Source organism: Lepidochelys olivacea (assembly GCF_965140295.1).
Source record: "Lepidochelys olivacea isolate rLepOli2 genome assembly, chromosome: 7".
NCBI lineage: Eukaryota > Metazoa > Chordata > Testudines > Cheloniidae > Lepidochelys > Lepidochelys olivacea.
In genome coordinates, this window is record NC_140417.1 from 17,952,154 (window position 1) to 17,965,768 (window position 13,615).

Here is a 13,615-nt window from a genome sequence, read left to right on the forward strand (position 1 = left end):
GTCCACTCAGCTGACCGGAGCCACCAGGGTCCCTTTTTGATCAGGTGCTGTGGTCAAATACCAGACACCTGGTCACCATAGCCAGTGGTGACTTTTGAAGAATGTGAAGAAGGGGGGCCAATGACCATTTCAAGGCATATCTTGTGAATCCTTAGGACTGAGGGAATCTAGCTCTTCAAGAACTCGTAGCAATTTTTTTCTAGCTGTGGTGCATCTCGAGTAACGATGGGTAGATTTACAGTCTCATGTCAGCTGTGTCCTTTGCTTGCAGCAGAGTAGCCAGTTTGCGCAATTATACTGCATTGCCAGCTATTTCAGCAAAGCAGGTTTTTTGTCTAGTTCACATCCTGAAGGCACATTAACAAGACAGTAAACTAATATTTAGGGGCAAGTCAGGTAAAATCTATTTATAGAAATGTTGAGTCTTAAAGTAGAGGCCAGATCAAAACCATTGCTTTAAACCTCTCTGAATTTCAGCATCTTAGAAATCTAGAACTGGATCGAATCTGAACTTTGCAGCTCAGACCCATACAAGGGCCAAAAATGATTATAAAGGTTTTATGAAAGGGTTTACTGGGACCAAGTGTCATCTAGCTATGTTTATGTGGCTCTGATGAATTCTCTTAGGCCTGGTCTACACTACAGAGTTAGGTTGATTTTAAAAATGACTGCGTCCATACAACCAACCCCGTTCTGTCGACCTAAAGGGGTCTTACAATTGACTTCTGTACTCCTCCCCGACAAGGGGAGTAGCACTAAAATTGACCTTGCTGGGTCGAATTTGGGGTAGTGCGGACACAAATCGATGGTATAGGCCTCTGGGAGCTATCCCAGAGTGCTCCATTGTGTCCACTCTGGACAGCACTTTCAACTCCTATGCACTAGCCAGGTACACAGGAAAAGCCCTGGGAACTTTTGAATTACATTTCCTGTTTGGTCAGCGTGGTGAGCTCAGCAGCACAGGTGACCATGCAGTCCCAGAATAGCAAATGAGCCCCAGCATGGACCAAAAGGGAGACACTGGATCTCATTGCTGTATGGGGAGAAGAATCTGTGCAGGCAGAATTCTGATCCAAAAGAAGAAATGCAAATATATTTGCCAAAATCTCACAGGGCATGTTGGACAGAGGCTACACCAGGGACACACAGCAGTGCCACATGGAAGTTAAGGAGTTCAGGCAAGCCTACCACAAGACAAAGGAGGCAAACGGTCACTCTGGGTCAGAGCCCCATACATGCCGCTTCTATGAACAACTGCATGCCATTCTGGGGGGCGGGGGACCCTACCACTGTCTGTGGACACCTGCAAGAGGGGAGTCTCATGCTGCACGGAGGAGGATTTTGTGGATGAGGAGAATGCACAGCAGGCAAGCAGTGAATCCGTTCTTCCTGCTACCCAGGACCTTTTCATCACCTTGGGGGGAAATTCCCTCCCAAGGCAGGATCCCCGACCCTGAAACCAGAGAAGGCACATCTCGTGCATGCACATTTGGAACTACAGTACAGGGTTTAAAAGCAATAGTGTTCATGGTCATGGTTGAAATAGGGGGATTTTTGTAAGGGAACAGTAAAAGGACCCCATTCATGCTGGACTGTTTGTGCTTGGCTAAAAGGGATCATCCCAAAGAATAATCATGTGGCGGCTGGGAGGGGTGAAGTGATCATCCCCAAGAATAGCCACGTGGTGGGGTGGGGGTAGGTGTGTGCTGCAAATCTACCAGAATACTACAGCCCCTCCTTTTTAAATTTGAAACCCAAACCATTGCTTGCTCTGGGGAAGGGGGGTGCTGCAGTTTGAAAACATTCCCACACATTATGTAGGTGTAAGAAGCCAACCCAATTTTACTCTCCTTTTTATCTCCTCCCCCCCCAGGTGCAAATGTTCCTATGCTCCCCCATCATCTCCGTCCCTGAGGTTATTGCAGATTAGAAGGCCCCCCCCAAAAAAAAACGCACTCACGATATGTTTTCCAAGCTCGTGCAGTCCTCCTGCACTGATGGGGCACAGCTTAATGCATGGAGGCATTCAGGGGCAGAAAGAATTTAAGTGAACGTGAAGAGCAGAGGCAGGACGCGATGCTGAGGCTAATGGGGGAGCACATGGACATTATGAACCTTCTGTTGGGGGAACAAACAGACATTATGAAGTGTCTGTTGGAGCTGCAGGAAAGCCAACAAGAGCCAAGACACACACACCCCCACCCCCTCTCCCGCTGCATCCACTGTATAACTGCCTACCCTTCTTCCCATGTTCCATAGCCTCCTCGCCCAGATGCCTAAGAACACGGGGTGGGGGAGGGGAGGCTCCGGGCCCCCAGCCGCTCCACTCCAGAGGATGGCGCAAGCAACAGAAGGCTGTCATTCAAACAGTTTATTGTAGTCATACTAACAATCCAAACTGTGTGGCCTTGTCCTTCCCTCCTCCCCCACCCCACCCGGTGTGTTCGCTATCTCTTTTTTAATAAAGAATGCATGGTTTCAAAACAATAGATAATGAGCGAGGTGTTTACAAAGCTCACAACCGCAGCAGTGATAGTAAGCTGAGCGGGCTCCATACTTGCCGTGGTATGGCGTCTGCAGGAGAGCAGAGTTGTAGCGGAAGCAGTGTATGACGACTGCTAGCAGTCCTACTGCACCGTCTGCTGACAGCAGCACCCAGGACACAACAGCGGCGGTGACGCTAAGCTGAGCGGGCTCCTTGCTTACCGTGGTTTGGCGTCCGCATGGAAAAAAGGCACAAAACAATTCTGACATTGCTTTCATGGAGGAGGGGCGACTGACGACACGTACCCAAAACCACCCGCGACAATGTTTTTGCCCCATCAGGCACTGGGAGCTTAACCTAGAATTCCAATGGGCAGCAGAGACTGCAGGAACTCTGGGATAGCTACCCACAGTGCACCGCTCTGTAAGTCCATGCTAGCCATGGTAGTGAGGACGCACTCCGCCGACTTAATGCGCTTAGTGGGGATGTACGCTGTTGACTGTGTAAAATAGATGTCTAAAAATCAACTTCTATAAGATCGACCTAATTTCATAGTGTAGACATACCCTTAGTTCCTTGCATTTGCTCTCCAAGCACTCTACAAATGCTGACTTCATTGAACAAAAGAGAAAACTGTTAAAAGCTCTAGCTAGCAAGTCTCCTCTGAGCCATGTGCCCTTGCCAAGTGACTTAGCTTGTGTCAATGTTCCCGGAAGATGCTGTGCACAATGGGCATGCTCCAGCCTGGGGCTGAGCAGGACTTCCCCTGCAACTGCAGCTCTGGGCTGCAGTTCTGGCGTGGGCAATGGAACTGAGAGCAGGGAGCCTGTCTCACCTGTGATGTCCCTGAGGCTGTATGGGGGACAGCGTACTTTTATTTTCGCAGCCTTAATGTTCTTTTAATATTTTGTATTTGTATAAAAATGGATCCTCGGGTAGTTGGAATGATTGATTATTTAGAAGGGAATATGGATGTTGTGCTACTAATGGATCTGTCCCTTTAAGAACAGGCAATATATTTAAGACTGAGAGCAGTGTGAGCTGCTTTGTTTTTGTGTCTACAGGATGAAAGACCCAGTCTGTGTAAACTCCAGAAAGGTCAGAACTTGATTTAGTATATCTCTTTCCAGAAAGCCAGGCAACACTAGCACTTACAAGAGACTGGATGTATTGGGATATTGCTAATTGAGGCATAAATGCTTTCACTTGTAGGTCACTATCCTGTCCAGCTCAGCAGGGTTTAAATACTGCTATCTCAAGGAAGTTTGGACCATATATGAGATTAGTTTAAGCCAGTTCCCATGTCACATACTCTAATGCAAAGCATGGTAGTGAGATTAAACTCTTCGGGATGGGGACTGTCTCTTACTATATGTTTGTACAGAGCCTATGGCAGTAGGTCCCTGATATTCATTGTGTCCTCCAGTGAAAAATCCTGTATCGGGACCAAAATTGCTTTGCTCACTATAAATTTTATGAGTTAGCAACATCTTAATTTTCACACTCCCACTGGGAATGGGTAAGAGAGGGGTTCTAAAAGCCTAAGATTAAATCATAATTTTGGGATCAGTCTTAATTGTAATTCCCATGTGGGGTTGCTTTTTTGGGGGGGAGGGATCAACTCACAGGATTTAAAAAAAAATTAACAGTTGGCAAAACTGATTTTGTTTTTGTTTTTTTTGTAGAGACTTGTTGCCAGTGCAGATGAACTGTCCATCAGAGATGGGATTCTGGGAAAGTTTATAGCCCTATTCAGAAATCCACAGTATCACTTCTCCATAATTTTTCCTTTAGAATTACTTCATTCTTGGCTCCTGTCATGCATTTCACATTCTTTAAATTCAGAAAGTCATGTTTGATAAATCCTGCAGTGCAAAGATAGACACAGAAGTTGTATTTTTAAACCTTATTGGCTGCTTCTGCTCAACAAATGAGCTCATATTTGCCCCTTCTTCCCATTTTGAGACTAGCATTTTTTGTCACTGCCTTCCCTGCACAGACATGGACTCCTCTGTATAAACTTAGTCTGTCAACTGTCGTGAATGAACAGCCTAAAGTGGAGCATGATCACACTATTTCTTTTTCCTCTTCTTTTCCTCCCTTGGGCATTTATCTATTCCCCACCATGTTTCCCCTTCACCATGGAAACCATCTGCAAAGCAAAACATGAGATATGGAAACTTGAGTTTCTGAATAGGGACCAAGGAAGTCTCTACAGTATACTCCGGACTATCTGAATAGCATGGGGGGGCATGGATTTTGTTCAGCTAATTGAAGGCAGGAGCCAGTCAGCAGCAAGGTAGCCACCCCTGTTACCCTTGTGTCTGGGGGTCCCTAGTCTGTTATCCAAACATCCTCATCCACATCTCTTCTGGCTCCCCAGCACAAGACACATAAGATATGTCTACATTGCCGTTAGACACCTGCAGCTGGTCTTTGCCAGCTGGACTCGGGCAGCTGGGCTATTTAATTGCAGGGTAGATGCTCAGGCTGCAGCCCAAATTCTGGGATCCTCTCATCTCACCGGGTCCTAGAGCTCAGGCTCCAGCCCGAGCCTCAATATCTACACTGCAATTAAACAACCCCTTTAGCCCAAGCCCTGTGGGTCGGTCATCTGTCATAGGCCAGCCGAGGGTTTTTAATTGCAATGTATACATACCCATGGGAGATGAAGAAGGGATTCTGATAATGCAGAGGTTGGAATAACAGGGTTTTGGATAAACAGTAGTATACTGTATATCAATAAAATGAACATTAGTAGTAAGGCAGCACTGTGTATCTCAATCTTTCACTGCTTAAGGGTGTTTTCTCTATTATTCAGCAACAGAAGTGAATGAAAGCTGAGAACTTGTTTCCCTGGGGAGCTATTTCTGATTATCTCCATGTGTGGACACTCCATTATTCCAGAATAAGAGTGCTGTATTCTGAATTAATTTGGATCAACTATTTTAGTCCATTTTTGGATTAAACTAATCCAGAATAAAGCACTCTGATTCTAGAATAAGAGTGTCTACACATAGAGATAATCAGGAATAGCTTCCCAGAGACAAGCCCTTAGAACTACATGAAATGAGAATAGCCCCACAAGATGACCCTCAGCTCCCATTCATTTCTGTTGCTTTAAGAGAAGGTGCTCTGTCTGAATATGAATGTATAATAATTATAAAAATTTGCCTTTCATTTGGTAACATTAATAAATTAAAATCTGTGTCTTTAGAGGAAGCAATGGGAAGAGTGGGTGGTTACTTCTTTGCAATTTCTTTTGAACAACTAGAATGGTGAATCCTCAACATGGGAGAAGCAAATGCAAGGAGGGGGCCCAAATGAGGGATTGGATTTTTCTTAAAATCCAGTCTTTGTGTTAAAAGGGGTATTAGTTTTCAACCACTGATCATTACAATTCATATATATTTAAATTGCTGTAGTGTCTCTGGCCTCACATTTCCCACCTATTTGAATAATTGTCCCTATATCTAAATAATTCTTCTCACCCAGACATTTTTTCCTGGAAGTTTTTCCCATGGTTAAGGCTAAAGATTATCTAATTCAGCTGTTTGCATCCCATGAAACTCAAATTCATAGACTCAAAAGCCAGACAGGAGCACTGTGATCCTGTAGTCTGACCTACTGAGTAGCACAGGCCATGGAACTTTTCCCCAAATTATTACTAGAACTGATCTTACAAAAACCATCCAATCTCCATTTTAAAGTTGTCAGTGATGGAGAATCCACCACAACTCTTGGTAAATTGTTCCAATGGTTAATTACTGTGTTTTAAAAAATTGTGCCTTATTTCTAGTCTGAATTTGTTAAGCTCAACTCCACCATTAGATCACATTCAATCTTTCTCTGCTAGATTGAAGAGCCCATTATTACATGTGTTCCCCTCCTAGGTATTTCAAATTACCCCTTAATCTTTAAAGTAAAAAGATAATGAGCTCAGTCATTATCACTCAACAATCTTGAGTTGATTTGTACATGGTATACAAGTTGTGTGATAAGTTTGGTGAAACTTAACTCATTGATAACCTCTCAACAAGACTCAGTCTGAGATCTGTTCTTCTCACATTCACAGAAGTATCTCAAACTGCCCCCTAAATGGAAAATGTAAGTGGTAATTCAATATCCTGTGCCAAAACTAAATGTAAAACATGCTCCTTTATTCACAGTCTCTAAACATCTGTTTAGATCGTGCTGCATTTTAATCACATGTCCATTAAACAAGTGGCCTAGAAGGGAAGATGTCTGAAGTTTTGCTTTGATAAGAAATGTTCAGTTGTACTGACTGGTGAGCCCAACTTATTGGCCACCAGAAGTTTTATTCCAATGTTGTCTCAATGGTTTATAATGTATGGTGGAGGTACTATAAGCTAGCACCCAGATAGTCAATAAGAGGTCTTTATCCCTTTTCATCTATGTTCAAGACCAGAACTCTTTCAGCAGTCTTGCTTAACCATGAGTACCCAGTTGCCCAATGATTTATTGATCTGGAGACCTCAAACCGCACAAGGCACAGTTGTAAAGGAATCAACATGCTTGAGAAGCCATGCACAATGGAAGAACTCAAGGCCAAGAGATAGAGATAATATATAAAATAAAGAAAAATCCTGAAACTCTTCTCTTTTCCAGATGTCTGTAAGCCAGCAGCAATCAGGAAGAGGGGTGCCTTGTCTGCGATGCAGAGGGATGTGTACAGGCTTTGAGCCACATTCTTGGAGGTAATTTATCTACTGCTGGATGGGCTATTTAAAAAAAATCTCTCTTGGGGCTTTGTCTATATTCAGGCTTCACTGACTCTCTGTAGATGCAAACTGATAAATGATTGTGTTGGAGGAAGGGAAGTGCAGAGTTTGTGCAAGCTCAGTGCTGGGGAGGCCACTAGAGGGCTAGAAGGTTCTGCCCTTAGGATATGTCTACAGTGCAGTCTTAGCTCATGCACCTACATGATTTGATTTATTTATTTTTTGGTCTAAACCTTCTATGCTGCACATAACCCTCAAGCATGTGTCTCTTTGTGCTTTGAACCTGTGTTTGCTTGCATGTCTGGAGGTCTGGATTGAAGCTGTTATCTCAGACTGGAACCTGCCCATTTTGCAGTGAGGACATAGGAAAGGTCACTTGAATATTGATAGTCCTCCACAATTCTCTCTGAGACAGGTATATTCTTCCACAATTGACAGAATTGATTGAAGAATCCATTGAGTATCTGAGCACAAAGAATCATGGGAAATGGCCCCACATACACATTAAGTGCAGAAACGGTGAGGACATAATGCATATAGGGCTTTTCTGATGAATGCTTATACTGGGTTAGGCTAACCTGAGTGCCAATCATCCAGGCTACATGCGCAGTGTAGACATAACCCTCGGTCTCTACACCTTAACCAGTCCTCCTCCCTCTATCTGTTTAGCTAATCTCCTCCCTATGCAATCCCATCCAAAAATTAAAGAAACAAGCAAAGTTGTGGATTTATCATGATGTTTGGAGACTATTGTCCTGTTCACTCTACCAGGATGGTATATCTCCACTCCACCACCTCTTTGTCTTCTCTTTACCCTGTACGTTCTTCAGGACAGGAACTGTCTCTCACCCAACTTGTCTAATGCCTAGCACAGTAGGAATCAGATGCCCTAGGTGAGATCAGAGTTTTACTGTAATCCTGGTAATAATGAGGCACAGACAGAGGTGAAAGTAAGCCGGTATGCCCTGGTACGGCGTACTGGTAAGAGCCGGTGCGCCATATCAGGACTGGCTTTCAGAGACGGCAATTTAAAGCCCTGGGGTAGCAGCGGCGGGGCTGCGGCAGGGATTTAAAGGGCCCCGGAGCTCCAGCGACCGCTACTGCCCCGGGACCCTTTAAATCCCTGCCCGAGCCCTGGGGTAGCGGCAGTGGCAGGGCTCTGGCGGGGATTTAAAGTGCCCTAGAGCTCCAGCCACTGCTACCCTCCCGGGGCCCTTTAAATCCCCACTTGAGCCCTGCTGCGGAAGCCCTAGGGTAGCGGTGGTGGGGCTCCGGAGGGGATTTAAAGGGCCGGGGCGGTAGCGGCGGCTGGAGCTCCAGGGCCCTTTAAATCCCAGCCTGAGCCCTGCTGCCCGAGCCCTGGGGTAGCGGCAGTGGCGGGGCTTTGGCGGGGATTTAAAGGGCCCCGGAGCTCCAGCCCCCGCTACCCTCCCAGGGCCCTTTAAATCCCGGCCTGAGCCCTGCTGCCAAAGCCCTGGGGTAGCGGTGGTGGGGCTCCGGCGGGCATTTAAAGGGCCGGGGCGGTAGCGGCGGCTGGAGTACCGGGGCCCTTTAAATCCCTGATGGAGCCTGGTCACCACTACCCCAGGGCTCAGGCAGCAGGGCTCAGGCCGGGATTTAAAGGGCCCTGGGAGGGTAGCGGGGGCTGGAGCTCCGGGGCCCTTTAAATCCCCGCCAAAGCCCCGCCACTGCCGCTACCCCAGGGCTCGGGCAGCAGGGCTCAGGTGGGGATTTAAAGGGCTTGGGGCTCTGGCAGCTGCTACCCCAGAGCCCCAGGGTAGCGGTGGCAGCCGGGAGCCCCTAGGGCTCCTCAGTGATTTAAAGGGCTCGGGGGGTTAAGGCCACGCCTCTTCTGGTTGGGGCCACGCCCCCTGCTCAGGACTCCAGCGTACCGGTAAGTCCTCTAACATACTTTCACCCCTGGGCACAGGGCACTTGCACAAAGTCTCTGGGATCTTGGGGAACCTCCAGGCTTGGGGAGAGGCTCCAAGATGAGCTGGGGGGCAGAGTGGATAGGGAAGGGAGTCTTTGCTAAGATTACCTCCTGCCAGAACCCTGTACCAGAAGTGGCGCTTGGATCTTCAGTGAATGAGGAATGGCCCAAATCATACAAGCTAGCAGACAAAAATATCCCTTCTACACTGCCATCCCACAGAAATCTGTAATAGTTTTCCCCACCTTGATCCTAAGCCAAAGAACAGCCTTGTGTCCTTCTTTCTTAGACCATAATCAGTACCATTAGGTTTTACTGAAGGAATCCAAATGGTATCAACACTTCATTGCAGAAGTACTCCTAGATTCTTCCTGACCCCATCCTCCTGCCTCCCCTTTCCCCCCACCACACACTTCATTTGCTTCTCAATGTTCTTCAGCTTTTCAAAATTCTCATGTACAGCAGCCAGGCTAATAGTGTCTGGTGTTTATCCCAGTATGTCTACAATAATAATGTTTAGAGTATGCTCCTACTTCAATTGGGAGGCAGGAGGCAATTTCAGCAGGATGCACGAGTGATCCCAGGGCAACAATGTCATGCTTTAAAAACTCCTCAGCTCAGTTCCACTGTAGCTGTGTACAACAAAAGTAACCTTTTTGCACGATTTAAATGATACAAATTCAGAATAAAAATTATTCAGGACTGGACTCCCCTCTTCAGCCAGCCTGTGTAAACTATCAGTGGCCCAGTGTGTTTAGCTACTGTAAAGGGACTGTTGCCCCCTTACTAACATTCAGTGGGGGTGTTCTAGTTGCTAGCTCCCAGTACTAAAAAGGGGGAAGGGTTGATGGGGAATCAGGACTCTGAGACTGACAGCCCCCAGGAACAATGGGGAGAGGCCAATGCTCCAGGTCAGCCTGAATGACAGGGCGGGCAGGCTAATCAGGGAGTCAGGAGGCCAGGGAGGTCCCGTCCTCCATGTGAGCCGGAATTGCCTGGGTCACACAGAGTGGGGCCGAGCTAAGGAGAAAGCAGGGGTCCGAGCTGAGCTGGGGTGCAGAGCTGTGCTAGATCTGGAGAGAGCAGTCCCTGTCCTGAGAGCAGAGCTACAGCCCCAAAGCCAAAGGCACAGCCCAGAGAGAGCAGACTTGCCCTGGGAGGAGAGCTGCTGCAGCAACCAGAGCCAGAGGGCCCAGAAATGCAGCCCAGGAAGCAGGTCCGTGCTGGGAGCAGAGTCACAGAAGCAGCCTGCAGAACAGACCTCTTCCTGGGAGCAGAGCTGTAGCAACCAGAGGCAGAGGGGCCAAAGAAGCAGCCCAGGGAGCTGGAGGCAGAGCAGCAGAGACAGAGTGCTGGGGCTGGGGCAGTCCGGAGCTGGGTGTGGTGAGCAGCTGGGAAGAGCGAGGGGGACCCTGGGCAGCGGGCCCAGCACAGGGAGACACCTCAGCCAAGAGGCTCTGTGGGCCAGGCTTGGATCGTAACCCCGACTGGGCGGGGGCGACACTTGGAAGAAGGGTCCTACCACTTAGAGCCTGAGAGCGTGTGGCCACCACCAGAGCAAGTGTCCAGCCCACAGCATTCCTGCAGCACTGCCAGGGCTGGAGAAGGCGGCCTGGGACTTACAAGGAACAGACTGTGAACTGCCCTAGCATTCCAGAGACACTGTTTGTGATGTTCCCTGCCACAGAGTGGGGTGATGTGTTTCCTGTAACCTTTCCCATTTTTCCTTATTCTTTTTTTAAAATTAATTGTTGATTAAATAACTTTAACTTGTATGTAATGGTCAGTGGGTCAGAGAAGTGCCCAGGGCAGAGAGAGTACCCCGGAGTGGGGACACCCTAGCCCCTGTCCTAGGTGACCACAGCAGGGTTGGGGGTTGAGCCCCCCAGGAATCCTGGGCCCAGCCTTGTTGGAGTATGAGGATTCTGCCAGACAGGAGAGTGAAAGGGGAGTCTTCAAGGACAGGGAGGCCACTGGGTAAAGGAAGTGGGAGCAAGGACTCGGATCCTTTCGCTAGCCCACTTCACTGGAGTAGTGCAGAAGCCAGGAAAGTTCCCCACAATAGCGGGACTATTCCCCTGCTTACACTACCATTTCATTCTATCCAGAAAACACTTCTTCATCTTGTGCCATCTGTCAGAATTGCATAGTCACTTCTTTACTCTGTATTTCTTTAACTATATTCACAGTACTAGTCAAAATGTCTCTTCTCCCCCTTCCCCCGCCACCAAGAAAGCAAGAAAAGGGTTGGGAACGGGAGTGTCTCAGATCCACAAGTCTGGTGCTTTGGAACAGTCCCTGGGGAGGACCCCTTTAGTGTGTTGAGCCTGTTTGGGTCGCATTCTCACTGGGGTAAGTCCCTTGATTTTACCACCTCCTGGGACTGAACTTTGGAGCCATCAGCACACCTGCTTCGCTCCGTGAGCTCCCCCTCAGTGAGTGCACCTGAACTGAACACTTAGGGGAGACTTGTACAACCAAAGGGAGCAATGCACCCCTGACTCTGGAGTGGCACAGCCAGCTTGGTAAAAACAGAAGGGTTTGTTAGATGTCTGGAAAATGGCATAGAAAGTCTTTCTGTTTAATGTAGAGAACAGAAAAGTCCATCTGGATCAGCCCAGAGCCCTCCTCCAATCCCTCTGTAGTCCCAGTCCAGAAGCATCTCCTCCTTCCAGCAGCCCCACACTTAACAATCCCGAAGGGCTCTTCCTTAAACATTTCTTCTTGTTCCTGGGAAAACATCATCACCTGGCCCTTTGTTCTCCAGCTGGTCAGACCTGTCCGGCATGCTGCAGAGGGTGGGTCCCTCTGGTCATTAGTTGTTAGGTACCAAATGGCCAGGCAATTGTCTGGGCCCAGGCCACCGACAGCAAGGGGTCGGTCACATCTAGGTCTAGGGAATAAACCTTTCCCCCCTGCCTAGTTAACCATGCAGCATGTAGGGGAAATTGAGGAACACACATTCTTCATACAAAATATTATGAACTGTTCCCCTCTATCACAGGGAGCAATCCAAATTTTTAAACTGTCAAGCCTTTCAGGCTCTTTTCCTTGAAACCCTGAAATCTACATGGAAAATGTTAAAAGAAAATCTTGTCGTAGCAAGCATTTTCTGAGGAAAAGATTCACATTTGTTCATCAGGTCTAGACTCTGGTGCTGCTGTACTCACACCTGCTGATATTGGGGGTGGAGGGGCATGATCTCGACAGCCCTGTGACTTGGCTAACTCCATATGATAGAATGCCCTCTTGAGGTCATGGGCAGCTGGCACAACTTAAATCACCCTTGAGATTGCAGTTAGTTGTGGGGGACCATGATCAAGGGAGGATTAAAAAAGGGTCTAAGCCACTCTTGCCAAGGTAGCCCTCCGGAGCAGCACTGGGAGGTGATTGTCTGTGTAGAACAAAAATGAATTAACCCGATCCAAAGCTAAAGAGTGCATTTTTTCAATTAAATGATCTATCTTCGTTGTGGGGAACTGACTTTTCCCTTTAATAGGCACTTTTCTATAGTAGGACTTGTGGCACCTTAGAGACTAACCAATTTATTAGAGCATAAGCTTTCGTGAGCTACAGCTCACTTCCTCAGATGCATATCGCAGTTTCCACGATATGCATCTGAGGAAGTGAGCTGTAGCTCACGAAAGCTTATGCTCTAATAAATTGGTTAGTCTCTAAGGTGCCACAAGTCCTCCTTTTCTTTTTGCAAATACAGACTAACACGGCTGCTACTCTGAAACTTTTCTATAGTGTAACTTTAAAAAGTAAACACACTGCTCCATTCCACATCTCTAATGTGCAGATGTGGCTCTAACCTAGGACCTTTTTTAAGGTGATACTTGGATGAAGGTGACAGAGAAGCTGAACGCATACTAGTGATACATCATCTCATACAAATAAAAACACATCTTCAGCTTCACTTAGTTATGTTATGGCTTCTTTGGAGCCAAGAAACAGCTGTGATGTGATTACTTGCTGTTAATAGAATGGGTTGGAATATAAAATCTGTAAGAATATACTGGTTGGGTAGAGACCTGCACAACAAAGGAAAATAGATGTTTAGCAGGCTAACTTTTTGTATCTAGATCTCCCAAACTGCACCAAATGCTCTGCCAACACATTGCAGGTGACCTACTGTGCTGTGAGGATTATTTTGGACCTCAGAATGTATTAATCTAGATTGCACCTCTGCATATGTTAACCATTTCTTTCCGTTTCTCTAGCAACCCTCATGCTAGAGGGTCCCAGTGTATCACAACAAGGAGAAACAATAATGCACTTGGTACATACAGTAATCTATACACACTCACCTAAATCTGAGAGCATTTGTCATATGTTGTAAAATGAATTAAAATATACTCCTCTTTGGATAGAGTAAACATCTTTCAGTTCACTTGACTTAAGCACCTTAGATCCAAACTGTACATCTAATGCGACTAGAAAAAGGAGAGGGGA

General features: G+C 47.0%; 1 protein-coding gene across 1 annotated transcript in view; it reads left to right on the forward strand.

Moving 5' to 3' along the window:
• Positions 1–13,615, forward strand: part of LMCD1 (LIM and cysteine rich domains 1) — a 64,761-nt gene that overhangs the window by 26,255 nt on the left and 24,891 nt on the right. Inside the window, exon 2 of the mRNA XM_084634005.1 lies at positions 7,115–7,203. Within this exon, the coding sequence (XP_084490131.1) occupies positions 7,115–7,203 (89 nt within the window). The remainder of the gene's footprint in view (positions 1–7,114; positions 7,204–13,615) is intronic.